Genomic DNA, 27822 nt, shown 5'->3' with positions numbered 1-27822 from the left:
AAAGATAATGAGAGTAGAGGTTTTCTGGCACAGCTTCACCAACTATCACTGCATATGGAGAGCGAAAGGCCTGAAGAGGTCAAAGAGCTCCAGCAACACTTGAAGTATGAAGATAAATTTAATTAACCCCGATGAAGGCCACGAGCTGAAACGCGCCGGTCTAATAAAGTTAATTTCTGGAGCTTCTTGACCTTGGCAAAGACAATCCTCTTTCTCTAACGGGTCTATTGTTTTTTTTTTTCCAGGACGTGAAAACATTTAAACATGATGTTCTGAAAGTTTCAAATACAGATACTACTAGGGCTAAAAAATGTGATATGGAAATATCTCATCATGTGCTCCTGCAAAGCTGTGACGACGGTGTCAAAAACATTTGACCTATGGTGCAGCTCACAATAACAACATAGCCATAGCGCTGGGATTAAAATATTCAAATGTATTTCTAGGATCTCTGAGGACCTTAAAGCTGTAGGGTCCTTGGGAACAGCTGTTGTAGTGAATTCCAGACCTTAAAAATCCCCCTGAATAAATGATGTTTGTGCAGGATTCAGATCAATACAGGTAACAAAGAAATGACACCAGGACACGTGAGATATTGCTAGGCAAAGAATTTATAAATTAATAAAAACATTCCCTTTGTAGTGTTCTTCTGACAGCTTTTCCCACTTTGTATTTCTGCCCATTTTTCTAATGATTTCAAAATATAGAAAAATATTTCTGACGACATTCATCATTCCATAACTTCTAGCATGATTTTTCATTCGGTCTCTCGTTGGTTATATCACACACCTCTGCATTTGTCTTCAACCCGCCGCTTTTTACAGTATTTACACGTGAATGCAGTCAACATCACCTTTCAGCCTCTAACAGGGGGGGGGGGGGGGGCGACACCAGAGCATGATTTGCATAGATCACAGGGGAGAAATCAGTCGGGGGGGGGGGGGGGGGGGGGGGAGTCAAAGCTTAAAAAGTGAAATCTTTTTTTTTTTTTTTACATCCTGTGACAAAGAAATAGAAATCAACACATGTTGTAAATCAATTTCACTCATGGCACTACGACACGTGTTACAGATCCACACGTGAAAACAAACTCCCTGCAAAACAGCTGAAAGCATTCTTAAAAACTACATAGCATGAACTGATTAGAATAATAGAAATGGCAACTAAAACTTGAGGAAAAAAAATAAAGTGGAAGCCTCGTTTGGCACACATCGTGTTCTGATTTAAGAGATCTATTTATTTGACCAACATTTACGCTGGCTGGCAGTGGAGGAGCCAATCAAAACCCAAAATCATCCCGGTTGAAATGAAGTGACAGGTGAACACTTTGGCATGCTGTTTGCACTTTCTTTCTGTTCAACACTAACAAGCACAAACACAGAAACTGAAAAGATAACACGCTCTGGATTTAGACCGACATAAACAACGGTGAGATTCAAAAGACGTCAAAGAATCTGTTTCACAATTTGACACATGAGCTGTAGTGTTCAAGAACGTTGAAAAAAAAAAAGAAAAAAAGAAATCTGTGACATAAGGAATAGAAACTTTTTTTAAGCTTTGGGTATACAAAACATCTTTGTCAGTTAAATCAAGATTTTGTCAAGTTCTGAGTTTAGCTGAGGTGACACAAGGAAGCAGAGACAGCCATGGCTGACATTTTGAGGAGTTAACTCTTCATAGATATACATTAAACGATTTTGTTTCTGAAAGACAAAATTGTTTTGGTTTCTTTGTTTCTTTGCAGTAAAAAGGTTTTTGGATGACCGTTTTTCAGATTTCCACTGATGAAGAAACTAGGGCCTGACCGATTTGGGATTTTTTGGGTTGATGTCAATAAATCACATAGCGATAAATCGGCCAATATCTTTCTTTGATCTATGTTCGATCTTCAGAGATACATAGATATAGATATACACGTTTATTCCTTAAAATGCAGTCATCAAACACTTATGAAAAAGATATACAGTTTAACGTAGACAGGACAGTAACTAACTGCGCATGTACTGTACGTGCATCGCTACTTGACACTCTGGAGCGTGATGATGCTTGTTGTAATCCATACAGCGCCCTCTGCTGGCGAAGGAGAAATGCTAGTGTAACACAATGAAACTCAAATGAAATGCTTTTTGACCGGTGAATAAATCTAGTAATCTCGGCGCACATGTGCAATAAAATAAGCCGATACCGATAGTCACTTGATATGCTGATATCGGCTGATATTATCGGCTGGCTGATTAATCGGTTGGGCTCTAGAAGAAACAGCAGTAAAGATAAGTCTGAGTCATGTTAGTTGCTGCAACAAAACACTGATGTGAATGTGAAGAATTGACATCAGTGTTGATGTTTGTTTAAAGACGTTGTACCCCCCCCCCCCATCCACAATCTCACAACCTCTACTGATGTAGTAACAGTTGGAGGGCTGACTCGTCTACCAGCAGAGGAAGACGTTTGCTGCCTTTTATTTGTGTTATGAAGTATGAAAACAACTTCAAACAGCTCGGTAAGAAGCAGGCTAGATAAAAGCTGTCAAAACTCCCTGCTTTATTTCTTTGTGTGTTTTAAAATAACAAATAAAAGAAGCTCTGCTAAATATCTGATAACACATGGACGTTACCTGGTTGGAAAGACACCCCTATCCCTAACTTTATCGATGTCTCTTAATTCTAAGAAATGAAATGTGTAAAAATACAAATGACAAAGAAAGCAGTGAACAATGACTGTGGGATGTGTAAGCAGGTGTAAACGGGCTCACATCAGAAACATTTTCAGTCTCAGACAAATGCCAACAATTTAAGATTTGCAATTCCCTTTTTTTTTTTTTTTGCTTGGTGCTGAATCTGAGTAACACACTCTGCTCTGTCCAATGACATCGTTTAAAGGATTGCTCTGGCTTACAAATGCATTGTGATTAATCCGGAGATTGTTTTAGAAATGGCTTTCTTCTTATATTTGGCCATGTGACTCTTACTGCATTTGTGTAACATTCGGCATTGGCACATTTTTTTTTTTTGGGGGGGGGGGGTTATTTGAAAGCACTTCAGTGTGTGAAAGTGCCCCATGAATACAGTCAGACAGCGTTCAGACTGTGAACTGTGACTGTGTCTTAAACAGAGACAATCGATGTGTCAGGTATCATCATCGAGAGAGAGAGAGATTGTCTTTGGTGTTGAAGAATTCAAAAAACAACATAACTGGCTGAAACCGCTTTGATACTCTAACTTACAAACTTACAGAACTTAGAGGCTGAACATTAACCATCATGCTGAAAAATCTCAACCACAACGGTTTATAAAAATAGCGTATTTAAAAAAACAAAAAACACAATCTTGAGTGTAAACGTTGAAGAACCTGCAGTGGAGTGAAAACCCTCTCTTGGCCTTTCTTTCTCTGTGCACAGGAGACATTCATCTTGTAACACACTGATGTACAGCAGGCTGAGGCGAAGAGATGGACGGACTGACGGCAGTCGGTAAAAACTCTTGACACATTTCTCCACCAATTTGATTCGCTTGGAGAAAACATTCAGCATGGAGCGTGTCTGCAGGCGTAGGGATAACTCACTAAAAACCTACTGCATGGGAGGGATTTCAAGGTCACCCTAAAACCCAAGAAAGCTTATCCTACAATATTTATTATTCATTTCTTATAAACCTGTCCTTAATGTGCATGCAGAGACTCTTACATAGCTTTAAAAAACTATTTGGGTGTCACATACTGTGTCTATAAATTCAATAGAAAAGGGATTTACAGGTGTAATGAAGTTCTACATTTACAAACACAATGACTGCGCCTATGGCTTTGACTGGCTGAGGGCAGCCTCAACTTTTTAAGAAAAATGTCCAAAAAAGATGAATCTTTCAAAGATTAAGACTTTGCAGGATGGTAGTCGCTTTTAGCAGTTCATCTCCTGCCAAAAGTCGAGAGAGAGAATGGCGAGTATGTGCAGAAAACCGAGGTGGGTTTTACATTACAGTCTTACAGTTAATTTTTTATTTTACAGTTTTCTAAATTCTGAAAGATTGTTACCAAGTTCATCTCATCATTTCCTGGAGGATTTAAAAGAAACAATGTAAGAATAGATGTAAGATAAAGAAATGACTGCAGGTAAATTTAGGAATAACCGTCTTATCAAACAAAAGAAAACTAACAAGCATCAATTCAAACTCTTTCAAGGTCTAAGGGGAATCCTCGCTTGGCTAAAAGCTTTTAACACTGTGTGGCTGCGACTTCACTCAACCTCAGACACAAGAAAATAAATTAAATGTTGATCACACAACACTGGCACTGACCTCCTCACATACACATTTACACTTGGTACCTAACGATGAAATGAAGAGTTGGTAGCAGTTACACAACTTGAAATTTATATTTAAAAAAAAAAAGGGGAGTTAGTGTTAAAAATAGCAGCTTGTTTAGTTCCAAGATGAACTGTTGTGTGTTCAGTTTGGCTCGTCTCACTCAGAAGAGACATCCTGCAGCGAACACAAATAAAAACGGCAAAAGTTGAAATGGAGTTCGCTCTTAAGAGCTTTACTTTTAGCTCACAAACAAAAACACCTTTTAAAGAAGTCAGTGAATGCCTCATGAGGTCTTTAAAAAAAAAACTGTCAGTTCAGAAAATGGAAATTGTTCCTACGCTTCCCTTCTTGCTTTTTTTCCCAAGCACACTCTGGGGTCTTTTAAGAAAAGACTGAATGACACAAGGAAGGTATGAAATGTAAAAGCATTGCTGCCTTTTCAAACCCTGCTGCCTCTTTTGAAGCTACAAGTGGCTTCCTGATGGCCCGGAAAGTTAACGTCACCTCGATGTCATTCACTCAAATAATCTCAAACACAAACACACACACAGGCTCCCACATGTTGCTGATATGTCTCGAAAATGGTGCAAATGCAAAAGAAAAACACATTAAAGGGTTAATGGCATTAATGATCTGAAGATTTCCAGTATTTTGTGTTGGCCTTGCTAATTTTCAGAAAAAAGAAAGTGGCACTGACTCACTTTTGTTTCCAGTTTTCCTTCTCTTTTTTTTTTGCAGCAGTGCAGCCTTTTAGAGGTTACATTTTATGGTTTTTCTGTGAGCACTTATTTTGGCTGGTCCGAGGAGAAAAAGCTCCGTGATGAAAACTATGATGAAGCTTTCAATGTTTTCCTGCTAAACATTTTTTTTTTTTTTGGTGTCATCATTTTCTTTGAAGACAGAACGTTCTTTTCCTCTGTGCTGCCTTTCAAATGAAAAGATGAGAGAGTGTCAACTAGCACCAGTATGTGCACCTATTTCTATTACCTGTGGCTTCACTGCGTCACAGAATACCATGGCATGGTATGTGTATATACAAGCTCCAACATCTCAAACATTAACTGAGATTTTCTGTGTATAGAATGGAAATATAATACATGATATGCACAATATCGTGTACGTTTACAGGGGAGGAAAATGAGTCCAGTCTTATAGGTATCCTATAATGATTTTGGTAGAAAAATGTTTTCCTCTTGCTGTTTGTCGTTACAGTGACAGAGTGCTCCAGTCTTTCATCTAGTGATGAGACACTCCTGCAGGACTCGTTTGAAAATAAAGTCTGCTGAGAGCTCTATGTACGGAGTTTACCGTCTATTCCTCCGCCTCCTGGCTGTGAGGGAAAGGCAGACTGACGGCGTGCTCTTGAGCCAGGGCGGCGAGCTCCTTCAGGAACTCACAGAAGATGACGGCACAGTAGACGGCGTTCTTCACTCGCAGAGCCTCGGCCTGCTTCTCCAGTGACGTCCCGCCGCCTCCACCGCCCCGGAACAGAGCGCTGTGCAGCGACTGGCCACCGTCTCGGACGTGTGCGAGGGCCAGCTGAGCTGCGTGTCGAGCCCGTGTCGGGCTGTTTGTGTGACGGAGTATCAGGTCTCCGAGGGATGGCTTACGACTTTTCACTGGAAGAATACATAAAGTTTACAGGAAAATACCATTAACAAGGACATGTGACTAAACATTCATCAATAAAGACCTTGAAAAACCCCTGAGGAGGTGGACCTTAAAAAGTAAAAACTTTGATCCTTTCTACTTACTTTCCATCTCAGTGTGTAAGACATTTAGAACCACACTTCACACATCTATTACTAAAAAGTCTTGATTTTAATATTTTAAACACATTTTTTAAATCATGAGGTGCAATAAATTCTACATCTTAGACTCTCCCGTTGATTGGTGAGTTGTTTTTGAAATAGCACTCCTTTTTTTTGAAGGATTATTCCCTGGATTTGGCAAAAAGGGAAAAAAAACAAATACATCACTGTGTGATCTCTCTCTCTCGCTCTCTCTCTCTCCCTCTCTCTCTCCCTCTCTCCCTCCCTCCCTCTCCCTCCCTCTCTCCCTCCCTCAGCTTGTAGTTGTTTTTTCACTGTAGCCTGCTTGTACATTTTTTTATGTAAAAAAGATTGTTTCCTGATAAGTCCACCCCCCTTAATTTGTAGAAAGACACTCAAAACAAATCAAGAAATATGAAAAGATACATAGATCATGGCTTTTATTGAGATAAAAAAGGAGAGGAAAGATCCGGCTGACAGATGGACTGAAGCCGGCCCTAGACTGTCTGATTTTACAATAACATATTTAACTGCTTTCTTTGTGTTTGAATAATTCAGTTAGATTTAAGGAACACAAAATCAGATTATCTCTCAGTTACACAAGCCAGCTTGAAGGAAAAACTCCCCTCTGACTTTTCCAAGTATGTCTGATTTGAAACTCAGACACAAACACAAACAAACTCTGTGTCAGTGCAGGTTGTGTTTCCGTGCTCACCGAGTGAATCAGAGCGCCGCAGGGTCGGAACTCCTGCAAGCGTGTCGGACCAGTCCACTTTGCCTCTGGCCACCAGGTACTGCTGGGCTTTCTTCAGCATGGCGGGGAAGTCCTCGTGGGAGGCTGCAAATGCCTCGATACGGTTCTTCACAGAACCTAGAACCTAGAGGGGTGAGCGGGGGAAACGTTTGAGGAGGGATTGACCTTAAAAAAATACTGGGTCAGACCTTTTTTTTTTTAATCTGATGACTCCAGTTCATCAGACATGGAGGGTAAACAGGCCTGACTCTCCAAAGAAGAACCCTTTTTTATTTTGAAAGTATCAGGTACTTCCTTGGAGAGGCCATGGGGTCATGAACATTTAGGACCTTTACTTCCTTTCTATCACAAATGTGTTCAGTGTTTGTGTCACTAATGAAACTGAGGTGGTTTCTATTTCCTGTCCAGAATATGGACAGAAATGGACTGTGGAGGAACCTTAAATTTTGGCTTACACATGTAACATGTTTCTTATTGTGGTGTGTACCTGGATCAGTGACTTGACACTGGGCTGGAAGACCATGTTGGTGTTGAGCAGGAAGGATCGGAGGAGCGGCTGAGGATAGCAGGCCAGCTGAGCCACGATGCCCGTCAGCAGGATGTTGACGTACAGAGAGTTTTGGAGCATATTCTCCAGCTTGGCAAACAGAACCACCATGAAAGGACCTGTACAGAGAAAGACTGATGAATCACTGAGTGGAAACATATAACGCACAATTATAGCTCAGCTGCATGTGAACAGACAGGGAGAAAACTGAGAGGAGTCTCTGACAGCCTTTGATAAAAATGACTGATGTGTCGTTAAGGCTGTCGGACTAAAAGGAAGGCAGCGGCATGGAGCTTTAACAGCTAGAAAAGGTGAAATGGGGACAATGCATTTCACCACCTCTTTCAGTGCTGCCACTGTGGAGTGACAAGCTCTTATTATCCTCAATAACTTCGGTACTTTGACTTGCAGAGAAACGTTGTATAAAAAAGTTTTGCCTGCTCTATAAGAAGAAAGAGTGTTAATTTTCTGCTGCAAGAAATCTTATTCAAGTGCAGTCGAAGCATGAAGCCGCTACTCGGACATCTGTGTTAAATGCTGCTTAATCATTCAAACATGCGGCAGTGTGATAGAATCTGCTGGAGCCAGCACACTATGCACCTCAATTACAGGGTAATGTGAGCTTAGAGAGGGAAGAAGTGTGAACTTAAGGCATTAGCAGCTATTACTGATCCTTAAAAAGACGACTAATAATTCCTCTGTTCAGACAAGCATTTTAGTAGCTTGAGTTACTGCATGTTTTCATCTTCCTTTGTCTGTAGTATATGTATATGTAATAGTGTGTATGTAGTTTTCGCTCCGAATATATATATCTTATAATTTACAATTTGAAGTTACTGATTTTATTTGATCTGAAAAAGCTTTTGTTTCTGATGTCTGTAAAAGGTTAGTGTCCACCTAGCAGAGCACCAGCGTCTTTTTTCAACTGTTTCAAAGAGCAGCAGTGGACGGCCGTGTGGAGAAACAGCGCAAAGCCTGTGACGCCGCCTTTTTGAATGTTTTTTCTGAGCACTTTGAATTGAAAAATCTTTCATCCTTTCAGAAAGGCGCTGTTGACGTCACCTACGCTCTTTTCAAAACGTTTTTTTTTTTTTTTTTTCCTCACATCATGGACAGACAGATGTGGCCTGAATATAATAAATGGTTCTTAACCAATAGCAACTGTTTTAAGAAGTAACAACAGATCTCCTGTTTCGACAAGACGGAGCACAGAATCAAGAGAGCCGTGGTCAAAAACTCAGCTGTTTGCGTTCACACATGTATCTCTCACTGAAAATGTTTGTGCACATGTGAAAACACTGATTTTATTTCACCTGAGAAATTTGTCCTCAAAAATCTTAAATTGGTCGCCTGAAGGGAAAAACAAGAATTCTAATCTAATTTTATAGAACTGGTTTAGAAACCTTATAAAAAAAAAAAAAAACTGAATCCTTCCCTTTTTAAATTTTATTCCAGCAATCAGTTAGACTGATGCACAGGGTGACATTAACGATGTGAGTCTCACCTGTGTACGGCTGAGGTGCAGGCTGATTCAGAGGTCTTGCAGGACTACACAGGCCCACCATAGAAACTTCTCCCTTTACGTCTCCTGTGAGCTTCACCTCCAGCGCTGTGGACAGCTGCTGCTCCTCTTCCTGCCGCTCAGCAGACAGCGTCTCTCTGGCAGTTTCCTCCTTCTGGCGGACCCCTCTGCTGCGCTCCTTCACGCGGTCCTCCAGCTCGCTCAGCTCCTGTGTGAAGGCCTCGATGCTGATGCCCTGACCGTTGGAGTCTCCTTGCAGGTGTGGCCCCCCTGGTGCCTGCTCCAGCAGCTCCTTGATTAAACTCTCTACAGACTGTTGTGTCTGGTTGGCTTCTGGAAGATCTGAGGATGCACTGTGTGGGTTTGAGGTGTCGCTGGTCGGCAGTTTGGTGTCAGACGGTTGCTGAGTGACGGAGATCTGAGAGGCGATCTGGTTAGAGCAAAGAGATTTAGCATCACTGATGTCGTTGTTGCTAAACATGGACTGAGTGAGAGCCGTGCAGCTTTGGGAGGGACAGGTGACGAGGGATCCATTTTGATTTGCATTTTCATCCAAATACTGCTGCTCCCCTAAATCTCTTTTCACTTTCTTTACCTCCAGACCTCTGTCCTGATTGTCTGAGCAGCCGTCAACCGACCCAATTGTCCCGTTATGCATGGCCTGGTAGCTAACAGTAATGGCAGACGTCGGAATGTGAGTAGCTGGGGACGAGGAGGGATGGGAGGTCGATAAAGATGCACCTGAAGACGTGGAGGGGACGAGGTGAGGTACAGGCTTTGGCAGCAGCTCCTCTCTCTGCAGGCTGCGTTTCTTAGAGCGAGGTGTGAGGCTGATGCAGTTGTTTTTACAGATCGTGACGTCCCACTCTCCGCTGTCCCGCTCCGAGCTACTCCACTCAGATCGCGCCGCAGCAACGATGGCTGCCCTCTGCTGGCCTGGAGGGGTGTTACTGCTCCCTCCCTGCTGGAAGGAGAAATGCTCAGGGAACACGGCCATGGAAGGGTTGGAGGTAGGGGGTGGTGGGGGTGTAGGGACTGTGTTTGGGGAGGGGTTTTCTCCATCATAAGGTGCCGACCAATTACGACATGCCCAGGAGCAAAGCTCGATGCCCCGCCGGGCGTCTCTGAGGTACTCCAAGTAGCCTGAATCCCAGTCCAGACCCTCTATATGAGGAGGCTGATGGTGCATTGGACTGTCAGGGGAGAGAGGGCGGGAGCCTGAAGGCCCTGACTGCAGTGCCTCCATGCTGGTGGGGCTAGAGGAACCCCCTCCTCCTATTCCACTTCCAATGCTCTGTTGGCGGATGAAGAAGGACAAGCGGGACGGGGTGCTGGGTCTGGGTGGGGCTGGAGCCTCTGTGCTGGGACTGTTTAGTACTATTGGATGAAGAAATACAAAAACAATTGTTATTATGTCTTATGGTCCTTCTTATAAACTGTTTTTTTTTTCCTACAGGTGTCTGATTGTTGCTCACCTTTGCCCCAGAATGGATTATCCTCATCCCGCTCCGCAGAGGGTGCTGCATTGAACCGGCAGCACTCTGGGATCAGCGACAGGAACTTATCTGCTGACTTTCCGTATATGTCAGACTCCCTGATAGCTCGACGCTGACTCAGCATTACATGGGTGCAGGGCAGTAGATACCTGGGATTAAAGCACAGCCAAATGCACACTTTGTTTTATCTGGGTTTAAGTGGGAAGGTATAACCCCATTCCCTAAATAGCTGGGACGCTATAAATAACAGTAACAGTGGAAATGTGTTGCTGGCATCAAATTCAAAATCAGTCATATAATTTTCCATAGACATGACTGATTTTTCTCAGTTTAAAATTTGTCTTTGTGTTATTTTCAACTAAATACAGGGCTTCAATGATTGGAAAACCATCACATTATTGTTATCTTTTTTTATTCACATTTTACACATTGATCCCAACTTTTCAGTGATTGTGTTTGGGGTTATATATACCTTTATTATATAAACTTTTCAAGTTTGCAGTGAAATGGTAGGTGGTTTAACTTTCAAACATTCTTAAAAGAAGATGAAACTGTAAGACAGAGTATTAATTTGGAAGTATCAAGGTGTAGTTACTCTTGTGACTCAAAGATTAACCTTCAGTTGAATGACCATGTCTAGAGAAATATGTTTGATTTGCATATTAAATGAGTCCATCAGCACTTTGGAGGACAAGCTGAGATGTGCAGACATACCTGAGAACGAGCTGCAGCATGATGTCTTCACAATTCAGGGAGAGAAGAGTCCTGAAGAGGCTCAGTGATACCATACAGAGCTGCAACACCCACAAAGGAAAGGAAGCCATTATGCACCAAGATAAGGAATAAGACATACAAATGTGATCGATTAAAAATAGATGTCATTTTTGGATTTATATTTGAGAACACAAGTTGTGGAAAAACTGCTCTACTAAGTTTTTTCGTAGATGTGTGAAAATGTGTGTTAAGTGGTTGTACTGAGTGAAAGAAAAACTGTTTTCTTTTCCAGCTGAAATCTTTACTGTTTTAAGTTTTTATTTGTGAAAAGACTTAAAGACTGAAATGTATTCATTTGAGGAGATTTAAGAATATGTGCAAACATTTTTCTGTGTATTAAATTACACATAGATGCAGCGATGTTGACATTCACTTTGCATGTTTGTTCTAATAAAAACAGACATATGCAATCAGTTCTTGCTCTCCGCCCACGCACCGCCCACACTGCAGAGTTCATATAAGGCCTTGAGGCCTCGATCACATAGACACATAAACATATAGTTTTTTTTATATACCCTTGAGTTGCTGCTGATGCGCGTCAGCAGTGTGTCCAGGATGGTGTCGTTGTCGTGGCGATGCAGCAGGATGAAGCGCAGGAAGGTTTTGAGGAGGGAAGTGTCTGACACGCTGCGCAGGAAGAGATCCAGATAGGCGGTGCTGGCGATCATTTCGTCCACTGAGGACTACATGCACACACACAAACAAAAACAATTTGTATTAGAAGAACAGAACAGTGAGACAGTTGTCCTGTGAGTAATATGTATGGTAAAAAAAAAAAACAGACAATGAGATAATTTGTTTAATATTGTGAAACCACTTTTGTTTCACCCACACCCACTGAGTCATCTTGGGAAGAAGTTCAACAAATGAGTCCACTTAAATGTTTAAAGTCTCTTGCTAATTTAAATTCAAACATGCTAAAAAATGCCTTCCAGTAAGTCAGAACTAAATTTCCATCTGAGACACAAATTATGGTCTGCCTGATCCTGTTTTGGAAATCTGCCTCGCTGTCGTATTCGCCGGCCAACCAGGGAGGAGCAGTTTACCTGCACCGTGAGTCTCCTGCAGAATGGCAGCTAGCTTTGGCCAGAATGTGGGATTTATTTCTGTATTTCTGAATTACTAATTTAAAAAAAACATGACACCAACAATAAATTGGAAACGTCGCACCACATTTATACTTCACCCTCATTTCATACTTCCAGAGAACATCCCTGTTTTTCTGCAAAGCATGTCATTTGACCTTCTCTGTGACGGCAAAACAAACAGGTACAACATCCATTTTTCTTGAAAAGAAAAAAAAAATCCCTCCGTATCTCAGGTATGGGTTGATATCATATTCAAATGAATGGAAAGGGAATATTGGCCAGAGAGGCGTTTTTGAGGATATTGTGCTAAAATCTGGAGATTTGGCCAAAAACATATTTTAAGAGATGTCAATGACCCTTCTACCTTTGCCCTCAAAATTGTAATCTGCCATGGAATCTAATAATTATAATAGGAGGAAATTATTGATCAAATTTCCCTCTGGGATTAATAAAGTATTTCTGATTCTGATTCTGAAATGATGGATACTTCACCACATACTACCCATTGGGTCTGATCATCATCAAGAGTTTGTGTTGCTCATAGTTTGCAAAATAAGTCCTTCTGAGTTGTTTTCTAACAAAAACAAATGTTCCAATGTATACTGGAAAAAGGAGGTGTAACTGTGGTGTTGTGTCGGTCGCAAATCCTCTTCCTACCTTGTGCAGTGCCGGGCCCATGACCGGGACAAGGAAGCCGTTGTGGAGGTAGTCCAGTAGCTGCGAGCGCACCAGAGGATGAGCCACCTGCACCACAGCGTTGCAGAACTCCAGAGAGTTCATAAACAACACGAGTGACGACACACCCATCCAGTCCTCCCGCCGCAGGGCGTGCCAGTCGTCCCCCCGAACCTCAATCTTCCTCGGCAGAGAGGAGTAGAGAGCGCTGAGGCCCGTTGCCAGCACCTGAGGAGGAGAGAAAGGCTTCAGGTGAGACGGCTGATTCAACAACAACCTGCAGATAAAAAGTTGACTGACAGGCTGGAGAGGTCAGGTGTATTTTAGTGAACGAGTTTTCTAAATTTTCAGAGATAAAGCACTTTTTTTTAATGTTTGAATAAAAAAAGAGAGTTGATACAATAAATGATTTGTTGCCGACTTGATAGACCGATATGGCCTTCATACATGTGTGGTGGAGGCTGTCTGCAGAGACCTCTGACTGTATTTGATGTTTTGGTTTGTTTTGGTTGACTCAGGGTGTTTCTGGGCGGTGGGGCTGGTGGAGTCCCCTAGCCAATGACAGGTTAGTTTGGGTGTGGATACAATTCAGCAATTGGACGCGATTTAAACCAGCAAATATGCCAGACGAAGATGTAGCAGCAAAAAAGAGAAAATATACTCATAGTGAGGCGAAACGCCAAGTGGATGAAGCTCGTTCCAAAACAAGGATGAACCTTGTGTTGGCTTTTACCCGCAATGCAGAATTGGTCTGCTTTCTGTTCGACAGGCAGGTGCAAAAGTTGTATCTGTATAATAACTTGACAGATTCTACTGTGTAAAGATACAGATAACAACTCTCAGCCTAACCTTTCCCTTTTCGGTCCCGGAGGTAGCATGTTTATTTCTGTAAATAATTCTTGGTAGTGTAGACTTGTACCATGACTGTAACACATTGTGTTTTCATTACACAATCAAGGGACTTAACAGATATGTACAAACGCTCACTTAACTGTTGCAGTCTACAGAAAAAAAAGGGATTATCTAAAAAAAACAGAGTATGTGGAGACAAATGGATGAAAAGTGCTCATTTTGAGAGGAGGTAAAAGCCCTCATGCCACTCAGGATTTTGACAACAGCAGCTTGTATATATGACATCATATTTAACTGAGAATATGTGCTGCAGAAATCAGGAGTAAGTGACCCACATGTATGCAAAAACCTTATTTATCAAAATGCTCCAAGCACTGAAAAATTGAAGATGGCAGTAAAAAGGCGTTACAATCTAATGCTACATTCATACAGGCACTGATGATGATAATAATATGCAAGAAAATATATAGTCTCAGACAGAGAAGAGCATTTGGTCCTTGATGCCACCTCCCCTGGTCCCTCTCGCCTGTAAGTAGGTCAGACTGAGGCTGCTGGAAGGAGGACGAGCAGAAAATAGCTGAGCCGGCTCTTTAACACCGAAGTGAAGCGGCAGTGCGGAGAGGTAACGGTCCGAACGTTAGAAAGGTGAAGTGCTGCACGGTAGTTGTAAATCGTGACCAGATTAAGAACAATGATCCGAGCGTGCGAGAATGTACTCACACCTTCGCCTCACACTGAGTCACTATTCAAATAAAATACAGTTGGTGAAAACATTGGTAGTTAGCAGAACTGTTCTTTAATAACACCCTGTGGCTGCTGATAGAAACAACACAGGCAGCAACAACTCATTTCTACCGGTGTAACGTGGTTTTTCTGGTGCAATATCCTTTTTTACTGCGCAATATAAACGATGTCCTGAATGTATGTTTTGCTTTGTGTGGATGGTTGAATGTCAAATGTGCAAGTTGATGCATATTGTCATTTCATTTGACATTGTAGGACAAGAGAGCCTTTCTGGATGTGAGGGCGATCTGCCTGAAACATCCGTCACCCCATAACTCCTCATTTCCGTCAGCGCCAAGGTTTTGCTCCGTCTGCCCCACTGGGTTCTTTTCTGGAACGTGAGTAGCTGTGCACACATCACAGGAAAACTACAAGATAACGCGGGGATAATGAGAAAAACGTGCAGCATGTTGTTTTGTCTTTATGAGGCAGATGCGTTGTTCGTTTGGTGCCTGTTTTGACAGTGATTGAAAATACGATCGTGAGTCCGTATATAGTGTTTTATTTTGAAATTGACCGGACGCTCTGTGCGTTACCTTGTTTGACTTCCTGTCCGGGTCATTCTATTCTGTCCAGTTTGACACGTGCCTGCAGCGTACTCTGTCGAAAATAGACTAGCAGCGTATTTTAAATGGAGCAGAGCGTAGCACACTCCAGGGACGGACTGCCATGCTCGCTGTGGAAACGCAATCATTGACTAGAGTGGCAGCAAACGGCGGCGTAGCGCGGTGTATGAGGATATTGGGAGTTTGGGTTTATTCAACTGATCTTGCTGACTAGGCGGGTCCCAGAGGACAACTATCAATCGGTGTACCAGTAGCTGAGCTCCCCTGCTAACCTCAAAACAAGAAAGCCTTTCTACCTCACAGTTTTTCTCTGAAATATTTGAATCATTTACCATTAATTGAAAATGAGCTTTTTCGTTATTGAAATGATCATTTTTAAGAAATGTGATTGGTTTAAATGCACATAGTATCTTTGAGGCACCTAGCACTCTGGTTCATCACGTGGGTAAGTTTCAGTTACATTTGTTGATTTGTCATCCTGGTACTTTCCGACATTTACTGGGCTGAGGAGGTTATTTTTTAACATGTTTACAGGAAATTCTCTTAAGTTGAGTCACAGCTGAATGGATGTAGATAAGAATGCATGTTCTGTCAGAGTGCATTGTCATGTCCTTCCCCTTCATCAGAATGAGACATAAACACCTCTACTTCTTTAAAGCAGTGTCTGTCACATCATTGAATAGAAAAGTCATATTAATGTGAATACAATGCTGACGGCTTTTCTGTGAGAGATTACATTCCCTCAAGTAGTGTAGTTAGATGTATTACACTTCAGTTTGAATGGACATATCAATAAGAGCTCAGGATGCTGAGCTGGAAGTGATCTCTGCCCTTCTTTGTTGTCGTGACTTAAAAACAGCTGAATAAATTCATACTTGATCGGAGTTCTGATGTTCTGCCTCACTGGCTTTGATTAGAGCCAGATTTAGTCGTGAAGGGTTTGGCTATCAGCAACATGCTGTGAGACCGTCGATGTGCATGTGAGAGAGAAAGCAACACACACGCAAAAAAAACAAAAGCAAATAGGACCAAGGCTGAAAATAATGTAGTGATAATATCTAAAAGTGTTGAAATTAAGTGGACGGGCATTTCTTTCAAAATGTTCTCAAATAAAAGAACAGCCCTGAAGGAAACCATTATGAATCTTCAACGGCTTATCAAACGGCTTAAATTGTCTTGAAATCAAACGTTGGTGGTTTATTGTTGGATTAAAGCTTGTTTAGTTTAGATTAAAAAATATAATACATGTCTAAATGTAGCGAAAAGTATCACTAGAGATGCTTATACTACTTTTCATGACAACATAGACTCACTCATGAGCACCATTTCTCACCGGGCAGAAGTAGGAGTTCTCAGCGATGTAACGGGCCACGGCCTCGTTGCTAGCTGACGTGGCCATGACCAGCAGAAGTGCATCTCGGGCTTGCTGTCCGATGGCTCCGTCCCGGTGGATGAACGGCACGAGGAGGGAGAAGATCAGCAGGTTGGTGGAGCCCTGCTGAGCCGGTGCCGCACGGAACAACATCTCCAGAACCACAGGCTGCCGGGCCATGGACACACAGACCTGGTGGGGTTTACAGCAAAACATATACCAGTTGGCATTCCTTTGTAGGTCATAGGTGTCCTAAGTAGCACGGAAAACTGGGGCTCCACATAGGGCTGGGCAATATATCCAGTTTTTAAAATGTATTTTCAAACAAGATTTAGGGTAAGACAAAATCTAAGAAGTCATATCAAGATCACTTGATAAATAAAGAAGACTGCACTCAAATCATCACACATTTTAAAGTGTGTAGGCGGTGATTTTAATCAGGATCATGCCAGTTTCACAAGTGAGATTTGGCAAACTGTTGGCACGTACAGCTGTAAAAACAACTGTTATCATTCATGCCCGTTGGGTCATCTCATGTGTGCAAATGCACAGTATTCAGCTTTAGAGGGACGATGTTTGAGGTGTCCAATTTTCTTAATTATGACAGAGAGCTGAGAAGGAATCAAGAGGAAAAACCTTCCATGGCAACTTTTCTAATTGGTTAGAGATACAAGCTCGTTATGATTTTTTTAGTAATACTTTCTCCTAAATTTAGCCTCATCTCAAGTCTCATGATTGACATTTATTATTAAAGAAAACCATATGGTAAGTTGTACAGACATATGACAGTTGAGCCCAATTAAAGTAATTTGGCTGTCACATCTGCTCATTTGAAGTTAAAGCCATTCCCGTCTGGCTGTTAAAGGAGTTGGTTGGTTTGGAAGTGAAATAAAAAACAGTTTGCCTTCTGATCATGAAGTGGCTTGTTTATATTCTCAAAATATCATTTCAGAGACACGCTTTATCTTTCCTAACTGACATGCAAACAGTAAAATGAGACGTGTTTTATAACTCAGTTCAACAGATGTTTAGTGCTCATGGAAAATTCAAAGCCAATCCAACATCTTGTTCAAATATAGCATTTTACTTTCCTGTTGCCTTCATGCACATTACGACTAAATAAACAAGATAACCTTCCTTCAGAGCAAACTTGCTGTAAAAGTGTTCTGGAGTTGCCTAGCAACAAGGCTCAAATCACAGTGTACTCCAGGCAACATGTGTTCCTGTCTGATGGTCAATACTGAAAAAAGAAAATAAGGTTTCGTCTTGTTCTCGGATTGAAAATAAATTCAGCAAATTAAGCTCAAAAGTTTTCTGTAGACTGGAGGTGTTCCTCTGCACATGAAAGAAGCTTATCGATAGAAGGTAGACGTACCTGATTGAGCAGCAGCACCAGGCTGTTCTCCAGGCCGGAGGGACAACCAAGTTCTGGATCAGCACAAGCTCCCAGCAGCCTCAGCAGGGGGTGGAGGACCGCCGTGTGCTGTAGCAAAGGCTGCTGGGACTGGCCGATGAGCATCTCAAACAGCTTGAGCAGCGCCCCCTGGCTGTCTGGGTCCAGGCCGCGGCGGAGGTGCCACTGAACCAGGCACTCAAGAATGTTCTCGGTGACCACCAGCTCCAGGATTGGGCCCATGGGTGACACGCTGGCGCTGCTGTCTGAGCTTTCAGCGGGCCGTTCCTCGGCCAGCAGACACAACATCTGGTCCGTGTGATTCCTCACCGCCGTCAGGTCGTCGCTGGAGGACGAAGGCTCGGGCTGCTCCAACACCCAAGACACCTGAATAAGAAGCCATTCTTTAGTACTAATACTTCTGCCTTCTGTTAGGAGATTTACAGAAACAGAAGTGTGAACTCTAACACAGTCAGTCAGTTTCAGTCCTGTTCTGAAATCAGTTTGCAAAATCAGGGGCATTAGACTTCATGCTTCATTAATCAGGTCTTTTAGGGCATTTTCACATTATGCACGATGGTTTTGTATCGTACCCAAGCACGATTGCTGCCCCCTCCCCTCTCCCCCAAGGTCTGCGTTCACATTAGCAACATTGTTTTGTGCCCAGCTCTATTTTTACATTAAGCCATTTGATTTAGGTGTTCAAAATGTGATGGTGAAATTTTCTCCCTCACCCCCTAAAACAGTTCCCAGTACTTTCTCTTTTAACATTTTGACAAAATATTTTTAATAAGGGGGGGATTTAGAGACATCTAAGTTGCAGCCATTCAACGCTGCAGCTGTGAGGCTTGACTTAAAAAAATGATGATGAAAATGTCTGTCTGTGGGTCTGTCTGCATTGACAGATAACCGAATAAGGAAATGAAACGGAGAAAGATTTCTCAACGCTTATCGAGTGGTCTACCAGTCAGCGATGATTTGCAGATCTGTGAGCAGCTTGTGCTGATAAGAGATGTGGTTCATGAAGTGTGAGATAAATGTTTGAGCTGAAGATCAGAGCCCAGTCAAGAAAAATGAAAAAAGTTGCCAGGAAACACATTTGGTGATTGTTGCACAATTTGGATTTTGTTTTTCCTTTTCACACTAGTTTGACCACAACCACTTGAGGCAGTTGACATGTCCTCCACTTTCACACTATGAAAACAGTGGATTCATAAAGTAAGAAAATCATGTTCTAGTTTCCCGTGACCAAAACACAAGCATGTGAGGTAAAAGGCACGTCTCTGCATGGAAGAGTAATGTTTACAGGTGTAAGAAAATACTGATACAGTTAAGTATTTTATGTTATTATTATGTTTTGTGGCGCTAGATTCTTAAAAAAACAAAAAAAAACAACATTTCAACTGTATTTAAAAAGAACATTTTAAAAGCAAATTATTGTGGCGGCAGTAGCTCAGTCCGTAGGGGCTTGCTTTGGGAAAATATGTAAGTAGTGCTGCCCAGACGGGGGGTTCCCTTGAGCAAGGCACAGAAACCCCAACAGCTCTGGAGGGCTCCCCTGTGGAGCAGTGTGTAGCAGCCCCACTCTGACATATCTCCACTAATGCATGTCCACAGGTCCTGATTGTGCATGTGTGTAGTTCAGGCCTGTGTGTGAGAAGCGTATCTCTCAATAACAGACCCGTAATTTCCCCTCGGGATTAATAAAGTTCTTCTTACTTCCTATGTCCTGATTGCTCGAACTGCTTTGTAACGGGGACTGTAATAAATACAACCAACCTCACTTTTCCTGTCATAAATGTTTTCATATTATGACATTGCCATGAATTTACTTTAAGAAATGGTGAAATCTGCATATTCAAATTTCTTACTGTCTGGATTGAAATACACTGAATCGTAAGTCCTGTGTCATGATGCGTATTGTATTATTAGATGCTTGCCAACACACTGCTTGTTGATGTGTTGCGTTTCTGTTCTCCCTCTGCGTATACGACTACAGAGAGAAGCTAATGGACCTCGATGATAAACGTCCATAAGACAGAGTACACTTTCACGACCTACACACCCTGAGAGCCTGATCATTAAGCAGCACTCAGACCTCTTCTGCTGCCTCTGAGGATATTCAGCAGTCAGTATTTGGCACGGATCTGTTACCTTTCAACTTTTCAGCCAGTGATTGGACATAAGCCAGTCACCATGATACACTACACTAACTGAATACACTTATCAATACTGGTACTGCCAAGTGAATGTGTGAACATTCACACTTGGTGTCAGGATAGATAATCATTCACTGAAACAGAGAAAGAGCCTTAAAAGTCTAACTGGTCTCACAATCATTAATTGTTGAACATCTAGTGCCTCTGTGCTGTTCAACATAATAAGAGATATTTAAAATAACATCCCTTACAAATCATACTGATAGTTAATGGGTCTGATTGTATTTAAATAATCATCTAATAGAATCACTTATATTATATGATTTTAAAAACAGTACATTTGGACAGGAGGTTGTATTAAACAAGGATTTTTAAAGGTTTCTTTTTGGGCTTTGTATGTCTTTATTTCAGAGACAGGCTACAGTCAGACATCGGAGAGAGAGAGAGAGAGAGAGAGAGAGAGAGAGAGAGAGAGAGAGAGAGAGAGAGAGAGAGGAGAGAGGAGAGAGAGAGAGGAATGGCATGCGGGAAAGGAGCCACAGGACGGACTTGAACGTCAGCTGCCCACATGGGGGACACGCACTAATTAATAGGCTACTGGCGCCCCAAACAAAGATTTTCAAGGAGATCTGTGAATTATCACCTTTTTTTTGTGACAGTTCTCTGGGAATAAATAATGTCAGTGGCTCTTCAGAGCAATAGAATATTTTTTTATGTACATGTCTAACCAGGTGAAATTAAGTTATTTAGCCTTAATTTTGTTAAGCAAAAATGCACTGTTTAAAGTCTGCTGATCTGGGGTGTCGGTGTCGTAGTGGTAGTGGTTGGAGCGCACGCCCCATGTACAGAAGCTGTAGTCCTCCAGCCTGGATTCAAGTCCGACATGTGGCTCCTTTCCTGCATGTCATTCTCCACTCTCTCTCTCCCCAATTTCTGACTCTATTCACTGTCTTATCCCTCAAATAAAGGCCAAAAAAAAGCCCAAAAAAGAAAATCTTAAAAAAAAAAGTCTCCTGAACTAGCAGTAAGCAGGTGCTTCTTGCACTGACAAACAAACAAAAAACAAGACATCACTAAAAAAGAAGTATCCAAGTGAGGCTGGTAGATGTGGGTTTATATCATTTCTCGTACAGTTTCTGGACATTTATTTTCCATACCATCAGGAGCTAATGCTATCTTTGTGAAATCCTCATATCTCTTTGTTCAAACATGACTGAGTTATGACTCAGAGAAGAAGGACTGGGAAGTGGACAACTCTCCCTGAAGAGTTGAGCCTGACAGTTTGCAATCCTGTTGAACAGGCTGTCTGTTTTGTTGTAAACTGAGTCATAGTTTTGTTCTTTTCGTGATATATTTTTTGAACACTTTCAAAGTATCGGTGGCCACAGATTTGGAGCAAAGCAGTAGAGTAATGCAAGCAGTGAAACATTATCATTTATAGTGACAGGTGAACACACTGTGCTGTACTGAGTTAACACTAGATTACAGTCAGAACTTTCAAATAAGCAGTTTAGATAGTACGGTAGGGCTAAGGCCTTGATAAAAAAAACTGTTGTAACGACCGGTGTTTTGCCATGTGCAACTCATGGTAAAGAAGATAAAACAGAGATGTTGTTAATCCAAAGCCATTTTCATGTATGCACTCCTGGAAATGTCTAGAGAATTTAAGGTAGACTGCTCCTGAAATCCTCCTGAGTTGGTTGTTCACACATGCACCTCACAGCAGGAGACTATCCCTGTGAGACGGGAGAGTTGGGAGTCTCTGGAGGCAAGACATTACCTTTAACGAATGACATGGAAGTGGCGGACGAAGCAACTGAGTCCGCTATACGATTCTATTATGAGAAATGTTGTGTTCTTATCAATGCTATCTGTGGTTGGAAACATCTACAACAACACAAGAGCGAACTGGTGTACAGAAAGGTTTCATTACATCTCCAGCTCACCTGTCTCCAGTGGTTCTCAAACACCATGAGGCAGGTCTCCGGGTCAGCAGTGCAGGGGCTGGAGGGGGCGGCGCTCAGGCCGGACCGACTCCCAGGTCCCCGGGGGTTTAACCTGCTCAGCCAGCTCATACTGGACCCGGTGAGAGGCAGGCAGGTAACAAGAGCTCAGAGAGAGGTCCAGTAAAAAATAAAGTCAGAGAATAAGAGCAAGAGAAGGTAAAAAAAGGTAAGAAAAGGAAAAGCTAAAGTAGGAGGGAGAGGATGGGGAGGAAACAGGGGAGAGAGGGGGGGGGGGGGAGTGAGTCCAAAGAGAGAGGAGGAGGGATGGAGGTTTGCTGTAGTCGGGCTGTCACTTCCAATCAGGGCACATCTAGGAAAAGTGCACTGCTGCTTCAGAATCCGTGCAACCCGGTCCTCCCTTCAAACCCTGTCATCCAGTCTGAAGCCAACACCACTCCATAGCCAGTCAGGAGAGGCCCTTTGTGCTGCAAAGAAGCACAAGAAACACAACAATCACCATGTAAGCCTAAATGTATGTTTACAGTAAAGCACCTTTTTACAACATCCCAATTAAGGCTGCATAGCAAAAAAGTCTGAATTCATGACAATGAATTACTTCAGCGTGCGTACCTTTTACTCATTTGATGGAAGCCTTTACTATATTATGATGAAGTCAGATGAAGCTAAGGCTGGTTATCTGCTAATTTAAGATTAACTGGTGCCAATTTAGAGGTAGAAATTAAGAGGCAACATGTTGTAACCACAGGTGTTGTGTATAAAACATGAAGAAAAGCAGATAGACATAGAAACTGTGTTATAGCTTATATGCAAACTTTGATCCCTGTTTTATATCACATTTCATATAGTTATTGCAATGTTAACACACGTTGCATATTTTTGCATTTTTGCTCATTTTGCAGGCCTTCATTAAAATAATTTTTGCACATCTATTAAAACACATTTATTTTATGTATAATATACATCTGTAAGTCCTTTAGTATTGCTCTGAAAGAGTAACGAATAAGCTTTTGTCTTCAGCCGGTCACACACTAGGCCTTTTAACACCAAATATTAAACTGATCTGAATCTGGATTAGTCCCAGCTCGTGCATTGTATCACACTTTCCTTCAAGTCTCCAAACTTATCAGCCACTAATTCAGTAGTTTAAATAACCACATGAGATTTCCTCACTGAACTGAAAACGTGTCCAAAAAATTAAGTTAATTTTGAAGTACTTTGAAGCAAAAAATGAAAGACAGAAAGAACGCTATTCCCATGGACATGCCAGCTCTATCAATTACAACCAAATCCCCTTTAATGGACCCGTATATACAGACAATAAGACAGTTATTTTTGTCTGTTCTGTTTAATCTTCCAGTAACTCGCCCACCCTATATCCTCCAAAGACCCCCATTCATTCAGAAATATATAATTTGTGATGAAGCGTGTTTCTTTCAGTGTTTTCCCAAACAAACAAAAGTCACTCAACGCCCACAGTATATTGTTACCAGGGAAACCGATCTGTTCTTTTCTGTAAAGACTACAGCCATCCGCCTTCTGCTTACCATGAGAGGAGCTGTGTGTCCTGTCATATGGAGGCAACGTTCTGCTTTTATCGTCAGCCATGTTAGTTACTCACTTCCTTCAATGAAACCTTTAACTGAACATCTGATATGGCTTATGTTCTCTGCATCATGGAATTATTGTTCATATCAAAAAGTGCCTGTGTTGTTCTCTTGATCCACTTTCTTCTACATGACCTCATCTAAGTGCTCTAATAATTTATGTAACAGAAAACATCTCAAGTGTTTGATTAAATTAATTTCAGTAATAGATTACTGTCTCTTTTTTGCAATAGCTGGATATTCTTAAAAGTGTGTAATGAACATAGACTGTAAATAAACATGGATATAGTCTCAGTGACGTCACTCACTGGTTTATTCCTCCTGACAAAGAGCTACAACGTACCCACGCCTCTGATTATGAAGAACTCTTACTTCAATGTTTCATATCAAATCAAAACATCAGTTGTATTAAAAAAATCCCCCCTTGTACAATGTGTGCCAATAAAGAGATTAGCTGTTTCGAAAAAAAGTCCTTTATCTGAACCAGTTCTGTTAAGATGTTTATTTCTACTTAAAAAAATGGGTGGACTTTCAATGGGTGGGCACTTCTGTGGCTTTTGCAGCCAGCCTCAAGTGGACACTTGAGGAACTGCATGTTTTCCACTTTGTAAGAAAGAAACTTGTTTCTTGTACTAAGGTAAGAAACATAGGATGTGCTGTCGAAGATGAGTGTGAAACACACTATACTAAATATAACTCAATGATGCACTTCTTCTGTGTTGGGCTATTACATCTTGATATTTCCAAAAATATCTGCCAGAGGTTATATAGTGCAGATGCTCTACAATGAGGATTATGTGCAAAGTAGTGAACAGATGGACCATCTGTTGAGAAGTGGATTATGTTGGATGAGTGGTTTTGATGTTTGATGCCTTTTTTTTAGCTGTGACTTTGTGCTCCCCTTAGAATCAAAACAAAAATCTGTTTGTGAATCAAGCTGACAGGCGCCGCTGTTTCCTGTCAGGGAGCGAACTCCAACTTTTTAAGATGTACCTTTCAAGCCAACAGGCCTATTTGATACTTAAAAGATTGATTTGTATGTGCGCATTCCTTTTAAGATCAACCCCATACCTCAAGATTAGCTTTCTGATAAAGAAATTCACCATGATGACAACCTTTTAAAGTCAAAATGATTCATTAATGGATCTTAATTGCTTACTTTTGTCTCCTGAGTGTTTAAAAAAAAGAACCTTTCATAACAGCAGAGCTCAAAGTGCTAATGAGTTGACTGCCACACTGTTATAAAGTAGATTTTACAAGCAGCTTACAAGTGTTTTTGATATTATTTGTGGCCACATGATGTGGACTGAGTTCACATGACTTGGACTGGGGTCAGACTCGAGTAAGAGATTTGATTACTCCTAGCACGACTTCACTAAATCAATAAGGCTCCATGCTTTTATTTATTGAATTTCTCATACAAAAGCTGGATCCGTTTCTGCACACAAACAGCACTGAAAAGGCCGTTCAAATGTACGATTCACACTTTTAAATGAATCACCAGCCACCAGGAGGTGAGTCAAAGTTAATGACACTCACTAAATGACATGTTCACAGAAAAAGAAACTCAACCTACGGAGTTCGGAACAGATATTTAAAGCAAAATCACACTGAAAATAAGATGGTTGGAAATATAGTCAGTCATTTACCGTAAATGCAATTATCTTAAATGCAGGTCAGCTATTCGGCTTCAGCATTCAGGACAAAGCTTTTTGATCAGCTGATACAAAGTGCACAACCATGTAAGTTTAAAAAGGTGTTTCCATGTCGCACACACCGCATCATAAAAAAACTCCCATAAAGTACAAAGTTCAACTACAGATTCCACCAATGGGAGAAAACTCTTAAAGACAAGGGAGTTTGTCAAAGGTTAAACACACAAAAACTGAGAAATCTAAAGGCAAATGTATTCTCTCTTTAAGTTCAGACAGACTAAAAGTACAGAAAAAGCTTCCAAAGATTCCAGGACTAACTCACAGCCATGCCTGATCCCCGCAGGAACAGTCCAGGTGTACACAGGTGTAGAAAGGGGCAGAGGTCCAATGACTCTGAAAACTTTACTGCCCTTTACATTCCTCACATTTCTGTCCCCTTCTAATGACTGTTACTGATCACCTCTGTTACCGAGTTCTGTGACAGATAAAAGCACATACGGACCCCCACCGCCTTCATCGACTGGTATGCTCAAATAATTTCCTGTAGAGTATTTTTGTACTAATAAATACTTCCGGGCTGAAACCACAACCTCTAAATATCAAAAAGGCAAGGAAATGTAAAAAAGTGAAGCTTCAATTGTTGATCATTTAGTTGGGACTACTTAATTAATTGGTTATTAATAAAATAAATGATGTGAAAAAATGAATGGTTGTGGGAAATAATACATCTGAGGTTGCACATCTGGGCTTTGGGGAATTAGTTATCAACATTTGAACATTTAATAGAACAAGTCAACAAGCTAACAAACCAAGTAATCGAGAAAATAACAGATGAACCCAAATTAACACAACCATTATTTGCAGAACTTGAGACCTGAATGTCCCACCAGACAATTGTTGCTAACTATCCATGATTTTGATATTTTGTTGTCATTGCACAGCACAAGCACTGATCAACACCTTGCAGTTTAGCATGTAACTCAAGGATTGGCTCACTTTGGTCACAGCAAGGGCCACATTCATTGAACTCTCACTGCCAGGGGGGCCAAATTGTAGTTTCCAAAAACGACTGAAATCAATTATGTCTCAAATTTAACTCAACATATCCCAGTGATCAATTATCATTATGGACATACTTCTGGTTTTCATGATTTCACGGAAGATTTTGTCATGTTTTCTTCATGATTCCAATTACAACACTGCCTCTCTTCTCTGCTGTTTACATCACTTGCTGCTATTTTATCATACTGAGTCACTTTAATCATCACTTGTGACTTTATCTTGTCATTCTCTGCAAATACTGCCTCAATTCCCCCCAGTTAACTTCATCATTCATTTTGTACTGTATATACCCCCTGTTTTTGTTTTTATTTTTATTTTATTTATCTTACCTATTCTGTTTAAAGTGTATTTTGGAGCTTTCTTGTCTGTGCTGCTGTAACGCCCGAATTTCCCCTTCTGGGAATCAATAAAGTATTATCCTATCCTATTATTTGATATGTCAAAATTGAACTGAGGGCCACATTGAGGGTTGATGGGGGGGGGGGCACCAGTTGCCCACCCCTGATCCAACTAAAAGTGCAAAGCAGCTTTAAGGTGAAGACTAAAATGCAAGGCAAAGTATTCAACACTCAGTGCTGCAGACACACTCATGCAATCACAAGTACTGACATCCAACACCCATCACTTGAGTGCATTACTTCCACCATAATAAAATCAGTGACAATGTAAATAAAGCTGCAACTCCATCTAACTCTAATCAAGACATTACTTCATTTCATGGCATAATTAAGTTTTTCCCCTCCATGTGTTATCTACAAAAGCACTTTTCTCAGGTACATGCACTCATATAACTCACAGGTTAAAGTCACTGCAGTGTTTTGGGTCAGTGTGCAGCTCAGACAGCTCCAGAGTAAAACCATCAAATCTACTTGCCTTTTAGTCCGATTGATTAATTAAGAACATTATATTAATAGCATCTGGTCTTTACGCCTGATCTTTAAGTCATCGCCCTGCGTCAGATCTCACATAAGCGAACCGAAGAGGCTTACGGGGGGAGAAAAAAAACTACAACATCAACAGCGAGATGATGAAGCAAAGCTAGTTGATACTGCAGAAGATAATTAGCTGACTTGGAAATGTCAGCCGCGTATTTAGTGTTTTTTTTAATGAAGTTAAAGCGCACCTTCACATACAATAAAGCCGGGGTTACTCACCTTTGTTTGTTTTTCTTTTGCAGTCTCAACAGTTATTTCGAGGTGTTGGTTTTCCACGGACGCCTGCTAGCGGGGGTTGCTAGTGAGTTAGCGCTGGTCGGTTGCTAACGGCTAGCCGCTAATGAATTCCACAATGTCAGAGCAGTGAACGCACGAAAAGCTCGCAAGTAACCTGGAGACAAGTGGCAGGCTGGACCAAACTGAGCCGGGGAAGCTAACACGTCAAGCACTCCTTCATTCTGACTGCCGGGCATCCTGTTAGAGACAGATAAACATCCCATTTGATGATTTCTCAAACACTCTCCTCTCACCCGCAGCCATCTTACTTT

The 27822-nt window shown here is 41.4% G+C and overlaps 1 protein-coding gene across 2 annotated transcripts; it reads right to left on the bottom strand.

Moving 5' to 3' along the window:
• Nucleotides 1-593: 593 nt before the first annotated feature.
• fhip1b (FHF complex subunit HOOK interacting protein 1B) lies at nucleotides 594-27819 on the bottom strand. 2 transcript variants are annotated; one of them, XM_020633932.3, is made up of 12 exons: nucleotides 27494-27819; nucleotides 21998-22482; nucleotides 17875-18279; nucleotides 16461-16691; nucleotides 12909-13154; nucleotides 11679-11846; nucleotides 11104-11183; nucleotides 10369-10538; nucleotides 8876-10270; nucleotides 7312-7490; nucleotides 6786-6948; nucleotides 594-5917 (listed from the first exon to the last, which is right to left on the bottom strand). In XM_020633932.3, the coding sequence occupies exons 2-12, from the start codon at nucleotides 22124-22126 to the stop codon at nucleotides 5610-5612; spliced, it is 3474 nt and encodes a 1157-aa protein (XP_020489588.2). In that variant the 5' UTR covers nucleotides 22127-22482; nucleotides 27494-27819; the 3' UTR covers nucleotides 594-5609. The 2 variants fall into 2 exon arrangements, with proteins under 2 accessions (XP_020489588.2, XP_029133176.2); XM_029277343.2 differs by lacking the exon at nucleotides 27494-27819 and adding an exon at nucleotides 25272-25386.
• Between the last annotated feature and the right edge of the window lie 3 nt (nucleotides 27820-27822).

The sequence above is a fragment of the Labrus bergylta genome, chromosome 13 (genome assembly GCF_963930695.1).
Source record: "Labrus bergylta chromosome 13, fLabBer1.1, whole genome shotgun sequence".
Lineage (NCBI taxonomy): Eukaryota > Metazoa > Chordata > Actinopteri > Labriformes > Labridae > Labrus > Labrus bergylta.
This window is presented reverse-complemented; position numbering and strand designations above follow the sequence as displayed.